The 25,325-nt window shown below is 45.2% G+C and overlaps 1 protein-coding gene across 8 annotated transcripts in view; it reads left to right on the plus strand.

The window, feature by feature from the left end:
- Window positions 1-25,325, plus strand: part of LOC145346831 (receptor-type tyrosine-protein phosphatase mu) — an 834,856-nt gene that overhangs the window by 606,134 nt on the left and 203,397 nt on the right. For 4 of the 8 annotated variants that reach the window (XM_080194637.1, XM_080194638.1, XM_080194641.1 and 1 more), the window contains 2 exons: window positions 762-897; window positions 14,960-14,989. In XM_080194637.1, the coding sequence (XP_080050763.1) occupies window positions 762-897; window positions 14,960-14,989 (166 nt within the window). The remainder of the gene's footprint in view (window positions 1-761; window positions 898-14,959; window positions 14,990-25,325) is intronic. The other 4 variants (XM_080194639.1, XM_080194640.1, XM_080194642.1 and 1 more) reach the window with 1 other exon arrangement.

Raw genomic sequence — 25,325 nt, forward strand, 5'->3', positions numbered from 1 at the left:
TTCCTTCAGAGACTGGAGCAACAAGTGCGAGAAGTATTGTTCTTTAATGGAAAACATTTGAGGGTTAAGTCCTCGCTAATCAGCAGTGGATGAAGGGTTTGTTTCTTCCTCGGGCAAGCATGTTAAGGTAGAGAAAGGACACTTATTATGGAGCTGCTGAAGGTTTGCGGGTTGATTGCCATTTGATGATTAAAAAGGCCTTTGCAAGAGCGATACTGCGTGATGTATCTTTTATTTTACTTTACGGTTTGGCCTGACGCTATCTTTCACAATAAAATATATCTAGAAGAAAGAAGCATTTAAAAAAAAGGTGTCTTTTGTTTTGTTCAAGGCTCAATGGCCTCGAAATAATGTCGCTTAAGGACATTTAATGCGCGGATGAACATTTAATGCACGCACCATAAATCCTCGTGTCTGCTATTTCAATGGGGGTGTTGGATCTGATTCTAAATCTGTATCGGTGAATGGGTTTTGAGTGCATTAATTGACTCATTTAAATTAAAAGAATTGGAAACTCTGTTAAAGGAGCACAAAGTTGATTTGCACGAATTCGAGCGAGTGATGGCACACCACACGCATCATCGTGCAATGTAATTTCAAGGCCAAGATTTTTTTTTCTGGCAAGTAAAGCTGAATGGAGATTTTCATTGCCCTTCACCACCCTCCCCCCACCTCCCTCCCCCACTCCCAGTAAGAATTTGGATCAGCGTGGACTTCCTGTTTCTTTAATTTCCCTCCTCTGTGAATTTACTGCCTTTCAGGAGGTGCGACTCGCAAGCCGAGTGCTGAAGAGCCAGAGAAGCAGACGGACCACACCGTGAAAATCGCCGGGGTCATCGCCGGAATCCTGCTATTTGTCATCATTTTCCTCGGCATAGTTTTGGTGATGAAGAAAAGGTAAGCAAGACGGTCGGCTAAGAAGTGACGGTGTGCTCATTAGCAAAATGCCATCCTTCCCCTCCCACCGTTACCCCACCCCCCCATCCTTTAGCCCTCCCCTTTTGGAGTTCCGAGACCCTAGCCCCACACTATTGCCGGAATCGAGTGGGCGAGGGTCACAGAACGGCATTCTCCGTTGGTCTCGGGTGGGATCTTACGAGCCGCGGGTGGGCGAGGCGGTAAAATTCCGGCATATATGTTTTGGATTGATTAACAGTACTTTCATTCACCATCCAATCAATGGTAATCCCTCTTGGAAAGTCAACGGGCAGGATTTTCCGGCTACGATCACCCCCAAGGCTAGAAAATCCTGCCCGAGGTCAACGAATCTTTGCACGGTCCATGTTCCTGCCCTCTATCATTCCAGTGTAGGGCAGGATGGGAAAATTCCGCCCAATATGTGCATCGCCAAGTTCACTGGATTTCCACCGTGACAAAAAAAGATGGATAAAAATAATGGAATCCAAAACTTAAGGTGTTCCTTATAAACTCATGGGATCCCATGCAAGAATGAAAGAGGTTGACTTACTGAGTCACAGCAAACTAGGGGCAGAATCAGTTTAAATAGATGCATGAATGCCTTTTTCAGAAGAAAGGGTTATGTTGCAATCTGTGAGGTTTACCATTCCTGAGTGGGTTGATGGGAGTTGAAAATGTGGTTGCAGTATGGGTCCTTAGGCACTGCGTGGTTCAGCACTGATATAGACTGACTATGCAAGGTCAGTTTTAATTCAATGGCTGGGATTCTTCGGCTGTTCACGCCGGCGGGATTCTCCGGTCACGCCGGCAGCGCACCCTCGGCCATGGGTTTCCCACCGGTGTGGAGTGGCATCAGTGGGAATTCCCATTGCCAGCTGCTGGACCAGAGAATCCCGCCGCTAGCAAACAAGGCACCACCTCCCGCTGGCGGGAAATGCGCAGCAGGGAGGCTGGAGAATCCCACCCAATATTTCTGTGGTGCTCCTGGAAGGAGATGCCATAGGAATTAGGAGCAGGAGTAGGCAAATTCAGCCCTCCGAGCCTGCTCCACCATTCAATCAGATCATGGCTGATCTCTCCCAGGTCTCAAATCCACCTCACCACCTGTTCCCCATGTCCCTTTAACCCACTTCTTTAAAAATCAGGAATGTATCTATCTTCTTCTTGAAACAATTCAACGATTCAGATTCCACCGTTCTTTGGGGCAGCAAGTTCCACATATTCATGACCCACTACGAGAAGTTGTTCCTCCTCACCTCAGTGTTAAATCTACCACCTCTCAATCTATACCTGTGACCGCTTGAGATTGCCCTACTTGGAGCCCTGGTATCAGGCACCAAACTTCTTGGAACACTTGAATAATGAGTCATGCAATATATTATGGCTTTCGTAGGGGAGGCTTAGTGGCATTATTGCTGGACTATTAATCCAGAAACTCAGTCAAAGTTCAGGGGACCCAGATTCAAATCCTGCCATGGTAGATAGTGCAATTTAAATTTAATAAGGTTCATGGTGGGAGATATAGGAAGGATGTCCGAGGTAGGTTCTTTGTTTAGAGAGTGGTTGGGGTGTGGAATGCACTGCCTGCTGTGATAGTGGAGTTGGACATTTTAAGAAGTTTCAAGCGGTTATTGGATAGGCACATAGAGCACTCCAGAATGATAGGGAGTGGGATAGCTTCATCTTGAGTTCGGACAAAGCTCAGCACAACATGGAGGGCCGAAGGGTCTGTACTGTGCTGTACTGTTCTATGTTCAATTTCAAAAACCTGGACTTGAAGATTTTACTGATGACCATAAAATCATTGTCGATTGTCGGAAAAACCAATCTGGCTCACAGATGTCCTTTAGGAAAGGAAGTCTTCTGTCCTTATCTGGTCTAACCTACATGTGACTCCAGAGCCACAGCAAGGTGGTTGACTCTCAACTGCCCTCCGAGGGCAACCAAGAATGGGCAATAAATGCTGGCCAGCCAGCGACGCCCATGTCCCACGAATGAATAAAAAAATTCCTAGGTGCACTTGCTACATGACTGCAGAAGATTACTTTGTTTTACTCCTAATGAACTACCATTTTACTGTCAACCATTATGGCCTTTCGTTAATGTCTCACAACCGTGAGGATTCAGCATATAGTTTCAGCATTAACAGAAAAATAACCCAAGCAAAGGCCAGTTACTGCAGCAACGCACAGTCAGGTATCAGTCAGCAGGGTATCTACCCAATTAGCCCTCACAGAAGCTAATCAGAAACATCTTTAAAGACGAGATAAGATGAAGAGCCCCCAATTCCATGTTCCTCACTGAGATACACAAAAGAATCAAGGATGCCATTCTAATTAGAAGTGGTGAGATGCTGCACATATCACCATAGCAATACAGCTCAGCTCAAACTGGTCCCAATTAACAGGTCTGTGTTTCACAGGAAGCACCTGTGAATTGCAGATGTAGCCATGGCTGTCCAGCAAATATCCAACGTATGTATAACGACATTCGGGGTAAATGTGTGTGGTAAATGTTTTATGAGTGGCTGTCTTGGACACATTTAGAGCGCCTCTTAAGAAAAATGCATTCATAGCTCCAGGCAAGTTCCATGTGATTGTTAAATTAACAAGGCTTTTCAGTGCAGCCTGTGAAGTATACAACAGATGGTTTCCAAATGTGTTTCAAAGATAACACGATGAACATTATATAACAGACACTGCTCCTGAGTTTCGTTACCTCAAGGCACCCACCTTCCAGCCACATCCCAGTGCATATATTGCCTTCTTTCATTGATTCAAGCTATAATTTCCAATCTTTCATCATTTTCAGATTAAATGTGAACGGTGAACTGCAAAGACAAACATGCAAGGGGGAGGCATTAGCTCAGTGGCATTATTACTTGACTATTAATCCAGAAACTCAGCTAATATTCTGGGAACCCGGGTTCAAATCCAGCCATGGCAGCTGGTAGAATTTAAATTCAATAAAAAATATCTGGAATTGAGAATCTACCGATGACCATAAAATCATTGCCGTTGTCGGAAAAATCCATCTGGTTCACCAATGCCCTTTGAGGAAGGAAACCCTTGTTGGCTTGCGTTTACCTCCGCGTTCTCCAATTTCCTTCCACAGCCCAAAGATGTGAAAGTTAGGTGGATTGGCCATGCTAAATGGCCCCTTAGTATCCCAAGGTTAGGGGGATTAGTAGGGTAAATACGTGGGGTAAGCCTGGCTAAGAGTTGGTGTGATGAGTTGAATGGCCTCCTTCTGCACTGCCAGGACTCTGTGAAACATAGAGAAGAGCAGCAGGAGGAATACATTTGGCCATTCAAGCCTGCTTCTCCATTCATCACAATCATGGCTGATCATCCAACTCAATAGCCTAATTCTGCTTTCTTCCCATTTGCCCCCAAGTGCTATATCTAGTCACCTCTTGAATAAGAAATCTGCCGTCCTTACTGCTGTCTGACCTGCATGTGACAGCAATGTGGTTCTGTGGCAGAGAATTCACTGCTCTCTGGGTGAAGAAATTTCTCCTCAGCTCATCTCACCCCTAAAAGATTTACCTCTTATCCTCAAACGCCTAGTTCTGGACTTCCCCAAGTGCACAGGAAAGGCATAAATGGTGCAGAACTTTTATCTTAGGCAGGAATATCAAATAAAAGCCCCTTCCTCCATTGAAATCCTCTCCTTGTCTTCCCTCTTACTTGCCCTCTGAAATGATCCAGTAAGCCACTCAGTTCAAGAGCAACTTTGGAAGGGCAACAAATGCTGGCCCAACCAGCGATGTCTATATCCCATGAAAGAATAACGAGAATTAAGACCATAAGACCAGAAGACATAGGAGCAGAATTAGGCCACTTGGCCCATCGAGTCTGCTCTGCCATTCAGTCATGGCTGATAGTTTTCTCATCCCCATTTTCTTGCCTTTTCCCCATAACCCCTGATCCCCCTACTAATCAAGAACCTATCTATCTCTTGTCTTAAATACACTCAATGACCTGCCTTCTGCGGCAAAGATTTCCACAGATTCACCACTCTCTGGATAAAGAAATTCCTTCTCATCTCTGTTTTAAAAGATTGCCCTTTTAGCCTTATACAGGAAATGCAGATAATTTGAGCTATCGTGTAGTGCTCTGCGCACTGTCAAGTACTGAAGAACGCCAAGCTCCGTTCTTGAGGCAAAACTCATTCTGTTTGCTGAAGCAACCTAGAAAGTGACATGTACAAATGCTTCCTTCACACTGATTCTGACTTGTCAGACATGACAAAGAAAGATGGATCAAAAGAAAACTTTTAAAAGCGTTCTCAACTAGTTTACACCCTTTGGACTTTGCCTCTCATTGTCGAGGCTGGATACAATTACATTTTTCTTCATTGGGAAGTCTTGCCCCAGGTCTCTTGGTATAAGACACCTTCAAGGTAGCGGAGAGTGGTGTCAAATAAAAGCTGAACAATTTAAGTTGCAGCGATGAGCTGACAGAATCCCACAGTTTGAGGTCTTGTGAATCTGCGGCGGAGGTTTACTCAGGCTATCCCATTAATTGCTGCAAGTATTTACTCTGTTCCCTTTCAAAAGACATACAGTTTTCTTGTCAGAGAATAACTGGCAAAATGAGCCTTACCTTGCTGCGATACAGCATGCAATTTTCAGATATAGTCAGAGAACTCAATCTGAAAGTTTCACCATTATGTAGTGTGATCCACATTTCCTCACTACTTTGAAACATATAAACATAGAAACTAGAAGCAGGTGTTGGCCATTCATCTCTTCAAGCCTGCTCCACTATTCATTTTGATCATGGCTAATCATCAAAATCAATGCTCTGATTTCCCCCCACTTTTCCCCATATCCCTTGATCCCTTTAGCCCCAAAAGCTATCTTGAAATCGCACAATGTTTTGGCCTCAACTACTTTCTGTGGAGATGAATTCCACACATTCGCTGCTCTCTGGATGAAGAAATTTCTCCTCACCTCAGCCCTCTCAGGTTTCCCCCTTATCCTCAAACTATGACCCCTAGTTTTGGACACCTCCAAGTGCACAGGAAAGGAATAAATGGCGAAGAACTTTTATTTTAGGCTGGAATATCAAATGAAAGCCTCTTCCTCCATTGAAACCCTCTTTGCATTTTCCCTCACACTTTTTGAGCCTTTACATGCCTCAGGCACGAAGTTCGGACTGAGCTAATTTAAGTAAGGCCTTGAAGAGAGCCCAGTTTCCGGGCTTCACTCTCCTAATGCAGCGTTACTCAGTGCAGGAAAAGGATGAATGGTCTCATCTGCTCCACCAGGGTAAGTTCATCTTCAGCTCACTGCAATATCACACTCCCATCATGGCACCATGCACTTAAAGAGCTACACCTTTCATGCATCTCACATAACATTAGCAGGGAAAACATCAGTAAATTATCTAACACTTCACCACTATCTCATCTATCAGGCTGAATAATCTCATTGTCAGCCCTTTCTGATGAAGGGTCACCATCCTCCTCTTGCCTCCATGTAATCCAAACTGGCCCACAAAAGGTGGGAGAGATTCCAGAAGGGAGTCCAACCTCACAGATCTCTCCACGCCTGAGGAGGACCTTACCGAACCTGCTGGGCAGGACGGGGATTGTTCGAGTGGGCAAGTTTGAGATCTACCTCTCCCAGCAGCCTCGTATGGATGACACCTCCCCCCTCAGAGGAGAACGTTGAGGAGCCATCCAAGGAAGACTGTCACTGCGCTAACCTGCACCCTCCACTGACACAGAGACACACACCTCCGTGAGTTGCAGTTCTAGATTAGGCCCTGGATCATTTTCTGGAGAATGCCTCACGGACACATCTCCGCAGCAATGTGAGGCAGTGATAGCCCAGGCCTCTGGAACTCTGGGCACTGCTGGAGATCAGGCAGCACTGGGTCGGGAGATGAGCCTCTGTGAGCTGCCAAAGCTGGAAGCGCAAGGGCAGAAGGTGGTCACTCAGCAAACCAGAGCAAAGGATGGAGGAGTCCGTGCGCATTCTGTCTGGTGGAATGGTCCCAAGATGCGAGTGTCTCAAGGTCACCATGGGAAAGGTGGTAAACACCTTGGAGACTTTAGTCCAGCAAGTTTTGTCAGATCTGTGCTCAGACCGGAACCCATAGCTATAGGCATTGCTAAAATCCATCAGTGGCTAGGCGAGAGGGTGGGGGGGGCAAGGCTGGTGCAAAAGATTAAATCCCCAGGTTCATCGCTAGATGGATTCATCTATGGCTTGACCATAGATTATAGAGGGAGCATGGCAGGGTGTTTTTCTGAATGGAGGTCTGTAACTAGTGGTGTTCCATAGGGATCAGTGCTGGGACCTCTGCTGTTTGTAATGTGTGTAAATGACTTGGAAGAAAACATAGTTGGTCTGATTAGCAATTTTGCAGATGATGCTAAGATGAGCAGAGTTGTGGATAGTGATGAAGATTGTCAGGGAATACAGCAGGATATAGATAGGCTGGAAAATTGGGCAGAGAGATGGCAGATGGAATTTAATCCAGACAAATGCAAGGTGATGCATTTTGGTAGATCTAGTTCAGGTGGGAGCTATAAAATAAATGGCAGAACCATCAGGAGCACAAACACACAGAGAGAGATCTGGGAGCATGGGTCCACAGATCCTTATAAGTGGCAGCATAGGTGGAAAAGGTGGTGAAGAAAGCATGTAGCATGCTCGACTTCATCAGTTGGGGCATCAGGTATAAAAGTTGGCAAATTATGTTACAGTGATATGAAACTTTGTTTAGGCCACATTCGGAATATTATGTCCGATTCTGGTCGCCACATTACTAGAAGGACGTGGAGGCTTTGGAGGGATTACAGAAAAGGTTTACCAGGATGTTGCGTGGGATGGAGGGTATTAGCTATGAGAAAAGATTGAATAAACTGGAATTGTTCTCCCTGGAAAGACAGAGGCTGAGGGGAGACCTGATAGAAGTTTATAAAATTATGAGGGACATAGATAAGGTGAAGAGTTGGAAACTTTTTCCCAGGGCAGAAATGACAACAACAAGGGGGCACAAGTTCAAGGTAGGGGGGGACAGGTTCGGTGGAGATGTGTGGGGGGAGTTTTTTACACAGTGGGTGGTGGGGGCCTGGAATGGACTACCAAGTGAAGTGGTTGAAGCAGCTACATTAGCGACATTTAAGATTTATCTGGATAGACACATGAACAGATAGGGAATAGCGGGATACAGACAATTAGCCGAGGAAGGACAATGTGATTGGTGCAGGCTTGGTTGGCTGAATGGTCTGTTCTTGTGCTGTACCGTTCTTCATTTGTTGCTCTTTCTGAGGCACCTGGGAGTGACCTAGATGTAGGAGTCATGGCAATTCCCAGGGTTCCCAGCACAAACATGGTGCTCACCAGTTGAACATGAATAGAATGGAACCCTTTTTGACTGCTGAACATCAAGGAGCTGTCAAAGCCACATGTGTACCGTTGATTGTGCCCTGTAATCCAAGGAAGCCTGAGACAGTCGATGAAGTTCACCAGCTATGAACTGCACACAATGATGTTCCTTACTATAATGGGCGTCTGTCACCTCATTGATGCATTAATATTTGGTGGACTGCTAAATCCCGCGTAGATCCCCTGTGGATCCCTGGAATGATCTTCAGGGTCCGGGGAAGTCCTTCCATTCTGCAGGAAGTCGGATCCTGCCATAGAATGTGACAAATATCATCAACCAGGTCTGCGGACAAGTGTAGATGTGCATGACGTTGTCATCCATACATCTGCAGATAGGGGGAGTCCTTTTCAGTAAAGCCTTGGTCAGGGAAGTTGCCTCCATGGTATGGGCGTAACCTCCTCACCCTCTGGTTGTTTGTGGGACTTCCCTGGACATTCACTCCAGTCTCACGCAACATCAAAGATTTTTACTTTTTCTTTTATGGATAATGGACAAACAAAAGAAACAGTGAAACAATGCGGTGTCGAATTCGCATAAAAACTGGAGTCAATCATGTTGATCTTTTCAGCAGGAATTTAGAAATGAATCTCCCACACTCTGCGCACCGCTGAGTGCATGAGCCGAAATCCCATTGAAAAGCAGGGGGCAGAGCTTATCCCTGTGGAAGAGGCTGGCAGCATAGTGCTGAGTGGGCCATTGTGCGCTGCGCCAATCTGTCAGTGCTGAGATCGGTGCGTGCACAGTGGCTCCTGCTTGCCTGCCTCCAAATTGCTGATCAGCTTGCCCTCTGCCCCTGCACCACCCAATCGCTGCCCCCCCCCCCTCCACCCCCGCAGCATGCCCAGGCCAGCCTCGCCAGCCCTCAGCCGCTGCCCCCAGCTCACCTTGATCACTCTCCCCGCCACCGACCCAGCCCCGACCTCCTGCTCAACCCCCCCTGATCCCATCCTCTCCCCTCCCAACCCGATGGCCAGCCCCAATAGCTGGCTTCCCTCCCTCCCCCATCAATCCCGACTGCAGAGTGGCAGTGGGGCCCCCCACCTCCGCCACCGATTGTCCCCCAGAGGCCTTATCCCCATCAGGTTCCCCCACCCCCTTGACACTGCCCCACGCCTGGCGGGCAGTGCCAAGGTGCCCCCTGGGCATTAGCACTTCTCTCCTTGGGCACTGCAAGCCTCCAATGCCCAACGGACACCCCCCCCATGTTCAGCCTTCTTGGGGGGGAGTCTCAATTGTCCCCCCCTTCACTCCAACAGGGTCGGGCTGCTAGCTCCCTGCAAGTGAGGAACCACTTTAAACCCCACTGAAGTGAAATAGTCCTGGCAGAAGGAGGGAGGGGAGAGGATAGCAGGCCCAGAGACCTCAGTCCCACTTAGAAATGATATTAAAATTAGAAGCTGCATCTCTGAGCCCATTTGCGATGCGGAGCTGACAGTGCTGGTAATCCGGCTGGGTGACACGCTCAGGCCCTGACGCCCACTAATCGCACTAATTGGGCACTGCTTAAATCCCGAGCCCACCGCGCTAACAAATCAACAGGATGGGAGAATCGCCCCCTACATTGCCAGCCTTCGACCTGTTCTTGGAATTTGCTGATATACCTCTGAGGGATAGTAGCCAGCATTTTCTGAAGTTATTTGGTTTGAACGGTATCTCCAATTCTGAAATGGTGACTAAATAATCACTGGGTGATCCATCTTGTTACTCATTAGCATTGAACGTCAAGACTGACCGCAACTGGACAACTAAAAACAAGGCTGCAATTCTACGCGGAGTCTTCTGCCTGTGTCTGTGTGGGTTTTGTCCGAGCGCTCTGGCTTCCTCCCACACTCTAAGATAGGAAGGTTAGATGGACTGGCCTTAATAAATTGCTGCTTATTGTCCAAAAATGTGGTGTTTACCCATGGTGAATGATTTGATGTGAATTGATTTGATCTATTATTGTCACATGTATTAGTATACAGTGAAAAGTATTGTTTCTTGCGCACTATACAAAGCATACCATACATAGAGCAGGAAAGGAGAGAGTGCAGAATGTGATGTTGCAGTCATAGCTAGGGTATAGAGAGAGATCATCTTAATACGTGGTAGGTCCATTCAAAAGTTTGATAGCAGCAGAGAAGAAGCTGTGCTTGAATTGGTTAATACGTGACGTTGTGTATCTGTTTCCTGATGGAAAGAGATGGAAAAGAGAATGTCCAGGATGCGTGGGGTCCTTGATTATGCTGGCTGCTTTTCCAAGGCAATAGGAAGTGTAGACAGAGTCAATGGATGGGAGGCTGGTTTCATAAAGGACTGGGTTTCATTTACGGCCTCTTGTAGTCTTATGCGGTCTTAGACAGAGCAGGAGCCAAGCCAAGCTGTGATACATTCAGAAAGAATGCTTTCTATGATGCATCTGTAAATGTTGGTGAGAGTCATTGCAGACATGCCAAATTTCCTTAGCCTTTGAGAAAGTAGAGGCACTGGTGGGCTTCCTTAACTACAGCGCCGACATGGAGGGACCAGGACAGGTTTTCGGTTATGTGGATACCTAAAAACATGAAGCTCTCGACCATTTCCATTTCATCCCCGCTGATGTAGACAGGGGCATGTTCTCCACTACGCTTCCTGAATTCAATGACAAAGACCCCTATGCCAGACTCCTAGTTATTGACTACAGCTCCACTTTCAACACTATTTTTCTGAGAAAACTGATCCCCAAACTCTGTAATCTGGGGCACAGCTCTTTCCTCTGCAACTGGATCCTAGATTTCCTAACTCACGGTAAAGATAGACAACAGCACCTCCTCCATGATCATCCTCAACACCGGTGCTCTGCAAGGCTGTGTCCTCAGCCCCTTACTACACTCCTTATAGACTTATGACTATGTGGCCAAATTCCCTTCCAAGTCAATTTTCAAGTTTGCTGATGACACCACCATAATGGGTCGGATCTCAGACAATGATGAGACGGAGCACAGGAATAAGATAATCAGGTAAACTAGATGGCAATAATCTCTCCCTCAATGTCAACAAAACGAAGGAGATAGTTGTCTAGGTGTTCCAGGGTTGAATAGTGTAGGGCCAGGGAGATGGCATCTGCTGTGGACCTGTTGCGGCAGTAGGGAACTGTAGTGGATTCTGGCAATCTGGGAGGCTGGCATTGATTCGTGCCATGTCTAACCTTTTGAAGCACTTCAAGTGATGGATGCCAGAGCCACCGGATGATATTCATTAAGGCACGCTACCTGGTTTTTCTCAGGTACTGAGATGATGATCATCTTCTTGAAGCAGATAGGGACCTCAGATTTATGTAAGGAGAGGTTAAAGATACCTGTGAATACTTGCTGACCTCATGGTCAAAACAGGCATAGAATGAGTTGAGCTTATGGGGGAGGGGTGCCTAAGTGCTGGCAATTTTACACGCCTTTATCTTGTAGCCTGTTATGTCTTGCAGACTGTGCCATAGTCGATGGCAATTTGTATGGCTAGCCTGGGACTCTAGCTTGGTCCAGTACTGACTTTTGGCATTTTTGATGAATCTCCATAGATCATATCTGGATTTCTTGCATAGGTCAAGGTTGCCTGACTTGAATGCCTCAGATCTAGACTTCAGCAAGTAGTGGATATCCCGGTTCATCCATAGTTTCCAGCTGCGAAACACACGGATGTGCAGGGTTATGGGAAAAGGGCGGAGGGAAGGCCCTGGGTGGGATGTTCTTTCGGAGAGTGGGTGCAGACACAGCCAAATGGCCTCTCTGTGCACTGGAGCGTTCTATGGCTCTATTCTATTGTAATAATAAATTGAGTTGCAGCTAAACGATGGACTTGCAGCAGAGTGGCCTGGCAGAGTTATGCCTCAATTGTCATTACACTAAATTAGTTTAACATACTTTCAGGACATGATGCCAAATGTAGCTAGCTCCATGGCTGTATTGCAAGATGTGTGAGAGAAGATTCCCAATTTTAAAGCCTTGGCTAGGGAGTGGGATGTGAATGTAATGATGGACAATACAATAAAGGATTAAGATTACCCCTGAAATCATTAGCACAAGAATTTGAACAGGAATAATCCAGGTATGCGTGTCCCAGAAACTAAAGCACAGGAATTAATTTGATGTTTATGTTTTAGACATTCGTGGAATAAAAACTCTGATTTCAATCCTAGCAGTTTATTTCGGCTTAAAGAATTTTCTTTTCATAACAGGGTACAAAAGTTAACAAGGAAGCTGGTGATATTCCATTTCTTCCGCATAGAGTTCAGTGGTATGAGTGTTAAAGCAAAGAAGTCAAAATCCAAAGAAGTAATGTTTTGTAAATTTCTTCCAAATAATAAGTGTAATTTTCATGTCATTGATCATGGTGAGACACAGGATACACTGGAGGTTACAGCAGTAATTGTTATAGAAGCAGGAGTAGACATTCTGGGTGGGATTACCAGGCTGTGTTCACCCCAAGGCTGAAAATTCCCACCCGAGGTCCTTTGCTGTACATCTTTGGACATGAAGAGGTAATTTTGCATGGTCAGCTCTTGCCCACTCCAATTCCTGTGGCAGGCGGAATGGGAAAATTCTGCCTTCAGTCTCTCACAGCAATTCCCGCAGTTGGTTGGCTGAGAACTACCACGACTGCATTTATCCATGACACTTAATATCCTTGCCTAACAGCGAAACAAGGAAAATAGAAACAGGAGTAGGCCATTTGGCCCTTCGAACCTGCTCCGCTATTCATTTTGATCATGGCTGATTATCAAATTCAATATCCTGATCCCGCCTTTCCCCATATCCCTTGATCCCCTTAGCCCCAACAGTTATATCTAATTCCTTCTTGAAATCGGACAATGTTTTGGCCTCAACTACTTTCTGTGGTAGTGAATTTCACACATTCACTACCCTCTGGGTGAAGACATTTCTCCACATCTCAGCCCTGAAAGGTTTATCCTCAAACTATGATCCCTAGTTCTGGACTTCCCCAAGAATAAAACCATTTTTAGTTTCAAAATGTTCACTTGACTCCCCCTCCCCCCCACCTCATCAACCCTTTGAGGAGACAAGACCAGATCGCCTTTATGTGAAGATGTCTTTCCTATGTATACCCTGACATCATACTTCCCACATTTACAGACTTTTAAACTGAATGACTGGGGCAAGCCCTGTCCAAATTCATACTCCAGATTTTATCCGTTAATTAGGCAGGTGAATAAGTTTGTAGTAAAAATAGAAAATGTTAGAAATACTCAGCAGAAACAGAATTCACATTCCAGCTCCATGACCTTCCTGTCCAGCTATATTTCCTGACCTGGGAGGTCGTATTCCCAGGATTTTTTTCCCAGGGTATCCCAGTAGTATTCCTAGGACTTTTTTCTTTACTTCAGATTTTTAGCATGTGGGATAATCCACTTTTGGAATTAATCTCCACGTTACTAAATTCACCTGGATTTGTACTCCACCAGTCACTGAAGACTCGGGTTATTGGGCATCTTGTGCACTCACCAGTCAACCGTTCGGTAGTGTAAGACCACTTTCAGGTGATTGCTTCCTCCCTCCCAATCCTCAAAAAGGAGCCAGAGCCTGGACCCCTTCATTCAGATTAGGAACTGGGCACCAAGCATCCTCTTCCATCAATGCTGAGCATAAGGATAGAGGCCAAGTGGAATTGTGGTCTGTGCAAACTCGATGGGCCAAATGGCCTACTTCTCCCCTATAGGGATTCTATGATTCTAATCCATCCATCTTAGGTGCAGAATAAATGAAGCAATTTTTAACACATTCTGTTGCTTTCCCATGGCCATTGTTTGAATTCTAGACCACCACTAGCTTACACCACTAAATCCAGCTCCTTTACCCCATCAAGCTGGAACAGAAAGAAAATGAGCCCCATAGAATCCTACAGTGCATAAGGAAGCCATTCAGCCCATCAAGTCTGCACCGACCTCAATTCCATTGGGCCCTATCCCCACAACCCCACCCGAAAGAACCCCCCCCTCCACCATCCCCACAACCCCATGTATTTACCCTGTTAGTCCTCATGACACTAAGGGGCAGTTTAGCATGGCCAATTCAACTAACCCACACATCCCTTTGCAGTGTGGGAGGAAACCGCAGGAAACCCACACAGACGTGGGAAGAATGTGCAAATTCCACGCAGACAGTGACCTGAGGTTGGAATCAAACCCGGGTCCCTGGCGCTGTGAGGCAGCAGTGCTTAACCACTGTGCCACCGTGCTGTATCAAACTGTGCTCTGGAGAAGGAAACTAATTTAGCTGGGTAAATATTGGGAGTCCGTTCAGGGCCACTGATCCCCAGGGATCCAGGTTAAAACACCTCCAATAAAAGCAGCAAGGCTGTGCCATCCTCTGTCCATCAAGAATATGTGTGTGATATTAATACTCCATTATCTTTTCAGGGCAGTGAAATATAGATTGTGTGTTGCTTTGACTCTCCAATCATTCATTTGTGGTGGTCATGAAATGTACCATGATGTATAATGCGTTTCCACTAGCTTCACTTAAGCTTCAGCCACGGCAGCTTTTAATATTTTTTATCAGGAGCTAATTTTTACATTTTCTTTTGATCCATTAATATTTGCTTTTCTTTTCCTTCCATTCCATCCTTTCCCACTGCCTAAATCCTCCAACCATCCCACCCGGCAGAAGAAGCTCTCAGTCCTACACTTATTACCTGTAAGTAACTGCTTTGAAAATGCACTCCACGCTTTGATCCATTCTTTTCCATGCTGATCATTTGTTTTATTCATGATTTTTTTCTTGCTTTCACTCTGCTGCAATTCTAGAAGGCATCCCAATATGCCTTAGAGATTTACTAGCTGTTCTTTGCTTTAATTGTCTAATTTAACCTACCTCTAAGATCAAACGCAAAAAAAAAATGTCCTGGAATGTTTTAGATGAATAGTTCTCCAGATTCTAGAGAACAAGTTGCATTGATTAAAGACGTTATTGGAGTCTTGTGGCTTTATAGGAGAGACCCAGATGCTCTCATTTAGCGTGTCAACATGCCATTGTCAGCCTGAACCACGTCAATCACATCGTATAAGGGAGGGGGGCGGGCAATAGCCTAGTGGTACGGTAGCACAGTGGTTAGCACTGCTGCTTCACAGCTCTAGGGTCCTGGGTTCAATTCCCGGCTAGGGTCACTGTCTGTGTGGAGTTTGCACGTTCTCCTCGTGTCTGCGTGGGTTTCCTCCGGGTGCTCTGGTTTCCTCCCGCAGTCCAAAGATGTGCGGGTTAGGTTGATTGGCCATGCTAAGAAATTCCCCCTTAGTGTCCAGGGATGCGTAGGTTAGAGGGATTACTGGGTATGATATGTTGGGATATGGGGGTAGGGCCTGGGTGGGATTGTGTGCGGTGCAGACTCGATGGGCCGAAGGGCCTCTTTCTGCACTGTACGGTTCTATGGTATTATTACTAGATTATTAATCCAGAAAATCAGCTCATGTTCTGGGGACCTGGGTTCAAATACCTACCATGGCAGATGGTGGGATTTGAATTCAATAAAAATAATCCGGAATTAAGAATCGACTGATGACCATGAAACTATTGTTGTTTGTCAGAAAAAAACCATCTGGATCATTAGTGCCCTTTAGGGGAGGAAATCTGCAGTCTTTACCCGGTCTGGCCTACAGGGTGGCACGGTAGCACAGTAGTTAGCACTGTGGCTTCACACCTCCAGGGACCTGGATTCGATTCCCGGCTTGGGTCACTGTCTGTGTGGAGTTTGCACATTCTCCCCGTGTCTGTGTAGGTTTTCTCCGGTGTTCCCACAGTCCAAAGATGTGCGGGATCAAGTTGATTGGCCATGCTAAAATTGCTCCTTAGTGTCCTGAGATGGGTCGGTTAGAGGGATTAGCAGGTAAATGTGTAGGGATATGGGGGTAGGGCCTGGGTGGGATTGTGGTCAGTGCAGACCCAATGGGCCAAATGGCCTCTTTCTGCACTGTAGGGGTTCTATGATTCTACATGTGATCCCAGGACACAGCAATGTGGTTGATTCTCAGCTGCCCTCTGAACAAGGGTGACTAGGGATGGGCAATAAATGCTGGCCAGCCAGCAATGCCTATGTCCCATCAATGAATAAAAGAATCTGGAACATTCATGGTTCGATTCCTGGTCGGAGCTGATTTCATTGCTCGCAACTGTATTGCCTTCAGTATCTCTGGACTACACTGTGTTCCCAAACTTGATTGTGATTAAGTGGACAGTGGGAGGCAAAATACTAGGGCTCAGCTTCAATATTTTCACAATCTAATAGCCGACTGTCAAGACTTACACTTGGGATAAGATACCAACCACAGAGTTATTGGCTCCCATGCCAGTGAATCGCAGTGCATGCCAACACTTTTGTTAAAAACTGGAAAACAAAAGCTTTGTGCTATGAACGGAAGGAAGTGCACTGTAGGAAAGGTGAAACCCAAAGTTAAGGACAGTGAACCCGAGGTCTTACCACATGGTCTAACCATCTGAGCAGTGTCAAAAAGTGCTCATTTTTATTCATGAACATGAGGAGGTTGTCATCCTGGAGAGAACAATCATACACTGCACACCCACAATACAGCCAAAAATGATGTATTGAGCAAGGGAGAGAAAGGACAGTAATTGCAAATGGTTCAATAAATATTCACTGAACTGTCGCTACCATAAACATGAATTATTAAAGAGGTCCTGCTGATTTAGGTTATTCCTTGTGCAAGATAGGAAAATATTACTAAAACCGGAAATGGACAGTATATAGTGTTAAAGCAAACTATTAAACAATTAAACACTAAAACTCTTGCAGCACAATGGCACAGTGGTTAGCACTGCTGCCTCTCGGCACCAGGGACCCGAGTTCAATTCCAGCCGCAGGTCACTGTCTGTGTGGAGTTTGCATGTTCTCCTCGTGTCTGTGTGGGTTTCCTCCTACGCTCCAAAGATGTGCGGCTTAAGTGGATTGGCCATGTTAATTGTCCCTTAGTGTCCCAGGATGGGGGATAAGTGGGGTAAATACATGGGACTACGGGAATAGGGCAGGGGTGGGAGGCTGTGTTGGAGAGTCGGTGCAGACTTGATGGGCCGAATAGCCTTCTTCAGCACTGTAGGAATTGTATAATTAGACAGTTTGGAATTGAATGTCAAGCCCAGCATACAGTTGAATAAAAAACAGCAGTGAGCAAAATGTGAGTGGTGAATCTGGATGGAGATGCCCTTGTGGGCTTTGGTAGGGACGGAATGTATTGGCAATAGAATGAGGCTCCCTGGGAGCGACATTATTGCTGACTCCTATATCTTCAGGAGTAGTCCATTTGTCTTCAGTTGGAATAAAGCACCACCAGGTCTTGCTGTATATGGACATGGACTTTTCCAGTATCTGAGCAGTGGTAAATGCTGCTGAACATTGTTAAACTAGTGTTTCCAGGGTTACAGCATCAAAGTGGTAGATCAAGTGAAGATACAGAGCAACTGTGAAGTTATTGAATGAGGAACAAGCTGATCAATGCCCTACCCCTGTTCCTATGTTCCATTTATCAATGCACTTTTTCTCCCTATTTGTTTACTCGTCGTAGCTGCATCACTTGCATATTTATTTCACAATGAGAAAAGCGATGCTTGACTTGGTTTCGAATTCTTCCTTCTCAACGCCCTTCATAGCTTGCTGCCAGTACTTACCCTCTAATTTTCACTTCCCCTTCTTCTGAGATATCATTGACTCTGCTTGGTACTTATTGACTCAACACAATTCCAAATGGGGACTGATTGGAGTACTACTTAGCCCTGCTTCTATTTCTATCTCTGTCCACTGACTGATAGCAATTATAGGGTGATAAAGTAATTGTATCACCCACGGAGGTGATGAATGATTTCAAAAGGAAATTGAATTTACACTTCAGCAAGACTCTGCAGATGGAGCGGGTGAATGGGGATGTCTCGATTGCCCTACAGAGAGCAGCATGGATTCGATGGGCTCAATGACTTTCCTCTGTGACATGATGACTTGATGGCTCTGGACAGGCTAATGTTCAGAATACAGAGTTGGAAAAGCAAGAAGGATCATGTCACATTCTGGTCAGTCTCCTTATGGTCTTGCATCCTCGTGGGCAGCAAGTTCAAGGTCACTACTACCGGTTTCAAGCAAGTTCTTCCTCACATCTCTCTTGCTCAAAACCTTACATCTGTGCCCCCTTGTACCACCCACTAAGTGGGACAGCAGTTCTTCGTCTGCTGTATCTAAACACGTTTCCATCAGGTTTCTCATATTTCTCCTCACCTCCTTTGCTCCAAAGAGAATTACCCCAACTTCTCAAACCTCACTGTAGCAGTGAGCCTCTTTGAGGGGGTGAGGTTTCGAGGGATCATGTGATCCAATCGGCCAATCAAACTGAAACTCGCGAAGCCTGGGGCTGAGTGCAGGCTTTCCCAATCAGTTTGGGAGTGGAGTTGAAGTAGTCGGTAGCTCATTTCTTGCACTCTGTGTTGCAATAAATAGCCTGTTGGTGGTTGCCAATCTCTTGCGATATTGCACTAATCTTGCAGCGGAACTCTCCCACATCCCTCGATCCATTCTGATTAATCCCCTGCGCGCATTATCAAGGGCCTTCAGATCTATCCGAAAGTATGGTGGCCAGATTTGGACTTAATGCTGTTGTGCTCTGAATATTTGCATCTCTGGGGTGGCCTAGTGATATTATCACCAGGCTAATCAAGAAACTCAGCTAATGCTCTGGGGACCTGGGTTCAAATCCTGCCATGGCTGATGGTGGAATTTAATAAAAATAAATCTGGAATTAAGGACGGACTGATGACAATGAAACCATTGTCAGAAAAGCCCATCTGTTTCACTAATGTCCTTTAGGGTAGGAAATTTGCCGTTCTTACTTGGTTTGGCCTGCATTTGACTCCTGAACCACAGCAATGTGGTTGGTTCTCAACTGCCCTTGGGCAACTAGGGATGGGCAATAAACATTGGCCAGCCAGCGACGCCCATGAATAAATTAAAAAGATCTCAGTTGAACAGTGCACAAAATTTATTTTAAATAGTTCTGTGGTTCTTTTTTCTCTGGTTTTCCTAGCATATTTTCCAGATGGAACAAGTTTGATCAGCACATATTTTATTAGCCATGTTCCTAGCACTATAACTTATATTGAAGATTTATGGACCTTTAGCAATAACTCTCCAATCATAAATCACGCCAGTCGAGTGTTGACCATTAATTGGTCAGTGCAGCTTTCTGTCATTTGGAGATGAACTCCCTTAGACAAGGGCCTATTCAGTCCTTGTCTTCGTCAAGTTAACATAAGAACATAAGAAATAGGAGCAGGAGTAGGCCATCTAGCCCTCCGAGCCTGCCCCGCCATTCAATAAGATCATGGCTGATCTGAAGTGGATCAGTTCCACTTTCCCGCTCTCTCCCCATAACCCTTAATTCCCTTGTCTGTCAAAAACATTCATGGTATTTTATTCTGTGGCCTGAGAAACACAGTAACCTTATTCCCACAGCACTTTAAGAGTCTGTATTAATGATCAAATGTTAATAATATGTCCATAATTATAAGAGTTAAACTTCTGTGTTCCAAATTACACTTCCAACCTTTCTAACGTATCTATTAATGAATTACTTACTCTTTAATTGTCTCATAGTTGAAGTTGTCTACTTATCAGCAGCATGGAGGGTGCAGGCTTGGAGGGCCGAAGGGCCTGTTTTTGTGCTGTAATTTTCTTTGTTCTTTGTTTATCTAATCTGGTTGGTTCCAGTAATGCTGGTCTACTTTTTATTAAAATGGTTTCCACCAATGTTAACAGAAAATGCTTAAGACGTAGGATCAGAATTGGGCCACTCGGCCCATCGAGTCTGCTCCGCCATTCAATCATGGCTAATATTTTTCTCATCCCCATTTTCCTGCCTTTTCCCCACACCCCATGACCCCATTATTGATCAAGAACCTATCTATCTCTGTCTTAAAGACACTCAATGACCTGGACTCCACAGCCTTCTGCAGCAGAGTTCCATAGATTCACCACCCTCTGGCTGAAGAAATTCCTCCTCATCTCTGTTTTAAAGGATCGTGATGTCGAGATGCCAGCGTTGGACTGAGTTAAACACAGTAAGAAGTCTGACAACACCAGGTTTAAATCCAACCGATTTATTTGATAGTAAACTCACGCCTAACCTGCTATTCGCCATGACTTGCCTGGGTTTGCAAAACCTCACTTACTGTACTGTCTGGAGACAATACACATCTCTTTAACCTGTGATCAGTGCTCCTTCCACTCACATTGTTAGCCACTTCAAGACTTGAACAGCAGGTTAGGTGTAAAGATTCGCATTCTAATCTGTAAACTGTCTGTGCTTTATATGTACTGTCTGAGGCCAGAACTCTCCATTCACCTGACGAAGAGGGGAACCTCAAAAGCTAGTGAGTTTACTATCAAATAAATCGGTTGGACTTAAACCTGGTGTTGTCAGACTTTTTACTGTGTTAAAGGATCGTCCCTGAGGTTGTGCTCTCTGGTTCTAGTTAAGAACATATCAATTCAAAGCACTAACTAATCATCACACTTAAAGTAGTGATTTTGAAACTACCAACAGTTCTTTTATCAGTAACTCTTGAAAGTATTACACAGTTACCGAGGATGGTCGATGCAGACTTGATGGGCTGATTGGCCTCCTTCTGCATTGTAAAGATTCTATGAAGAATGTGAACAGCACAGTGCTCCTTAATTAGATGTTTTCTATGGACCAAATGGCTAATTTTAGCCTGGATTTTGTTGGTGATGTTAATATTCAAAAGCTGAATATTTTTTTGATGTATAAGGCCTTGTCATGCCCATTTTCATGCGGGAAATTGGGGAGAGGGGAGAACCAATTTCAGGGGTGCAATGCCCGCTACCCCATCTGTATCTGCATTATGGATACAACTGTGTAGAATATCACAGTGGGTTTGCAGCCGGCATGCAGAATATTTGTCTAAAACAGGTGTTTGGCTCCCACCAGATGTTAATGAGGGACTTAACCCTTATCTTATATCTGCATTGGTGGGGTAATATAAGTGATAGTGGGTCCAGTAACCAGACGATGAAGATATATGGTAATACCAAAAGAGGCAGAGATGATTCGAGAATTTTTTTTACACATAGAATCACAGAATCCTACAGTGCAGAAGAGGCCATTCGGCCCATCGAGTCTACACTGACCACAATCCTACTCAGGCCCCATCCCCACAACCCCATGCATTTGCCCTAAGTAATCCCCCTGATACTAAGAGGCAATTTAGCATGGCCAATTCACCGAACCTGCTCATCTTTAGACTGTGGGAGGAAACCAGAGCATAGGGAGAATGTGCAAACTCCACGCAGTTGATTTGTTATGCCCTGGAGTGCATTGCCTGACACATTGCGAATGCAGGTCCAACAAGTACAGAGCTTTCAAAAGGGAACTAGTTCATTTCCTAGATTTCTTGTTCCATTGCAAAGGTTTTCTCAATGCAATTTATCCCAAATTGGCATAACTGGTACAAACTGGTGACCTTATCTGAGAAAGGATGCCCTTGCTGCAGAGGAAGTGCAGCAAAGGTTTACCAGACTGATTCCTGAGATGGCAAGTCTGTCAAATGAGGAGAAACTAAGTCAGTTAGGATTATATTCACTGGAGTTTAGAAGAACGAGAGGGGATCTCATAGAAACTTATAAAATTCTGACAGGATTATACAAGGTGGATTCAGAAAGAATGTTCCCAATGGTGGGGGAGTGCAGAACTCGGGGGTCATAGTTTGAGGATAGGGGGTAAACCTTTTAGAACTGAGGTGGAGAGAAATGTCTTCACCCAGAGGGTGGTGAATGTGTGGAATTCACTGCCACAGAATGTAGTTGAGGCCAAAACGTTGTGAGATTTCAAGAAGAGACTAGATATTGATCTTGGGATTAAAGGGATTAAGGATCTGGGGGAAGGGGGGCATCAGGATATTAAATTAGATGATCAGCCATGATCAAAATGAATGGCGGAGCAGGCTCAAAGGGCCAAATGGCCTACAACTACTTCTAGCTTCTAAATTTCTATCTGTCAATCTCCATAGAATGTGCATTGCTGTAAATTGCTTCAGAGGAAGTGCACAAACTGCATTGTTTAAGAGCAGGATCATGCCATTATAGTTTGTGTCCCCCTGTAGTCGCATCTATATATGCCAGAGGATAATGAGATGTATGATCCTGAGCCAACTGGGGTGAAAGAAATTCACTGAAAATTGCTTACAAAGCACACATTAAAGCCCTTCAGCACAGATGGTATCAGTCAAATAACTGGAAGGAGTAACTGAGTGCAATCTTTTGAAGGAGTTGGATTAACATGAGTTGAGTCCTTGAAGTGGAACAATAACGTGAAGCAACATTTAAATATCCAAACTCAAATTGAATATTTTGCAGCAGTCAGCTCCCGAGCTTCAGTGAATTGGTGCATTAGGTATTCAGGATCATGAGGGATGTAGTTCTCCATCACCTGAGTGACTATAAAGACACCCGCTAGCTATACCATCAAAGGGTTGTTCGTTGGATGGGAAGCAGCATGGTGGCACGGTGGTTAACACTACTGCTTCACATCACCAGTGAACTAGGTTAGATTCCTGGAGTGGGATATTTTGTGGAGTCTGCACGTTCTACCTGTATCTGTGGGTTTCCTCCCACAGTCCAAAAGACGTGCTGATTAGGTGCATTGACCATGCTAAATTTTCCCTCAGTGTATCTGAACAGGCGCCAGAGTGTGACGGCTAGGGGATTTTCACTGTATCTTCATTGCAGTGTTAATGTAAGCCTACTTTTTTTATTCATTCATGGGTGTCGGTGACTGGCCAGCATTTATTGCCCATCCCTAGCTGCTCTTGAGGAGGTGGTGGTGAGCTGCTTTCTGGAATCACTGCAGTCCATGTTCTGTGGGTTGACCCAATGTTGTTAGGGAGGGAATTCCAGGATTTTGACTGAAAGGAATGGCGATATATTTCCAAGTTGTGAAGTGTGCCGTGCAGGTGGTGCTGTTCCCATGTATCTGCTGCCTTGTCTTTCTGGATGGAAGTCGTTCTGGGTTTGGAAGGTGCTGTCTAAAGATCTTTGGTGAATTGCTGCAGTGCATCTTGTAGGTAGTACACACTGCTGCTGCTGAGCATTGGTTGTGGAGGGAGTAGATGTGGTGTGGGCTGCTTTGTCCTGGATGGTGTCAAGCTTCTTGAGTGTTGTTGGAGCTGTACCCATCCAGGCAAGTGGGGAGTATTCCAGCACACTCCTGACTTGTGCCTTGTGGATGATGGCTAGGCTTTGGAAATCACGAGGTGAGTTACTGGCCACAGTATTCCTAGCCTCCGACCTGCTCTTGTAGTCACTGTGTTTATGCGGTGAGTCCAGTTGTAACACTAATAAATAAACTTTAAAAACCTGATATCGCAGATCTGGTTTGAAGTATGTTAAGCTGAAATTCCCTTCTGTGAGGGACAGATATTCTTTGTTGCATTATTCTCTTCTGATTTTCTAGGGGCTGGATTTTAAATTTAAAGCACTTTGCCTTGAGATCCTGTTGTTCTTGTAAAGTCATTTATAGAAGAACCTGCTCAATAAACCTGTCACTTGTTTGCTGAAGGAGAAAAGGCAGCTGTGAATCACATTAAAGCATGCCATTGTATAGTTTACACGTGATATCGTTGCAAACACAATGCTGTGTTTTTCTTTTATTCTCCTTAGAAGATCTCACCCCTGCTTTCAAATCCCTGCTGGGGCGGCATGGTGGCACCATGGTTAGCACTGCTGCCTCACAGCACCAGTCCGCCGGTTCGATTCCCGGCTTGAGTGACTGTGTAGAGTTTGCATGTTCTCCCTGTGTCTGTGTGGGTTTCTTCTGGATGCTCCAGTTTCCTCCCACAGTCCGAAAGATGCGCTGGTTAGGTGCATTGGCCATGCTAAATGTTCCTTCAGTGTACCCGAACAGGTGCCGGAGTGTGGTGACAAGGAGATTTTCACAGTAACTTCATTGCAGTGTTAATGTAAGCCTACTTATGATACTGATAAATGAACTTTAAAAAAACTTTGATTTGATTTATTATTGCCACATGTATTAGTATACAGTGAAAAGTGTTGTTTCTTGCACACTCAACAGAAAAACCATACCGTTCATAGGGAAGGAGAGAGTGCAGAATGTAGTGTTACAGTCATAGTTAGGGTGTCAAGAAAGATTAAATTAGTGCGAGGTAAAGTCATCGAGGTTTACAGCATGGAGACAGGCCCTTCGGCACAACTTGTCTGTGCCATTTTTTTTAAACCCCAAAGCTAGTCCCAATTGCATTTATAGTCACAGAGAAATCAAAGTGGAGAATGTGGGCATCGATCCTACTACCTCTCACATGCTAATGAGCACTCTACCATTTGAGCTAATTCCCCCAAGGTAGGTCCATTCAAAAGTCTGACAGCAGCAGGGAAGAAGCTGTTCTTGAGTTAGTTGGTACGTGACCTCAGACTTTTGTATCTTTTTCCTGAAGGAAGAAGATGATAGAGAGAATGTCCAGGGTGCATGATGTCCTTAATTATGCTGGCTGCTTTGCCAAGACAGAGGGGGCCGAACTGATAAGAAACTACAAAAGCATTTTTGAATTAGGCAAAGTCAAAAGGGCAACAGTTAAGATTGATGTGGATCAAGATGTGAATCCCTGATCCTTTAGGGACAAGAACAGTACCATATGCCAGAGGAGAGAAAATGGATACTGAGTCAAACAGGCTGGAAGAACCCAGCACTATCCGGACATACAGTGTGCTGAATTTTCCCATGGGCTTCGAAAGCCGGACGTTGGGATCAAACGGAAATCCTGTGATGTAATTGCTGGCAGTGGGAGCAGCTCAGTGACTATCCTGGTGGCAGCCTCCTAAATGCCTATCTCTCGGCCCATTGTCCAATGAAAGATGATGGAGGGGGACGGGAGGTAGACTTTTGATGATGCTGGACCAGAAGGTTGGAAGCTCTGAAGCCTCAGTGGATGAGGTGAGTGCTGCATGGTGTCA

Source organism: Carcharhinus amblyrhynchos, chromosome 8, assembly GCF_965287045.1.
Source record: "Carcharhinus amblyrhynchos chromosome 8, sCarAmb.v2.hapA, whole genome shotgun sequence".
NCBI lineage: Eukaryota > Metazoa > Chordata > Chondrichthyes > Carcharhiniformes > Carcharhinidae > Carcharhinus > Carcharhinus amblyrhynchos.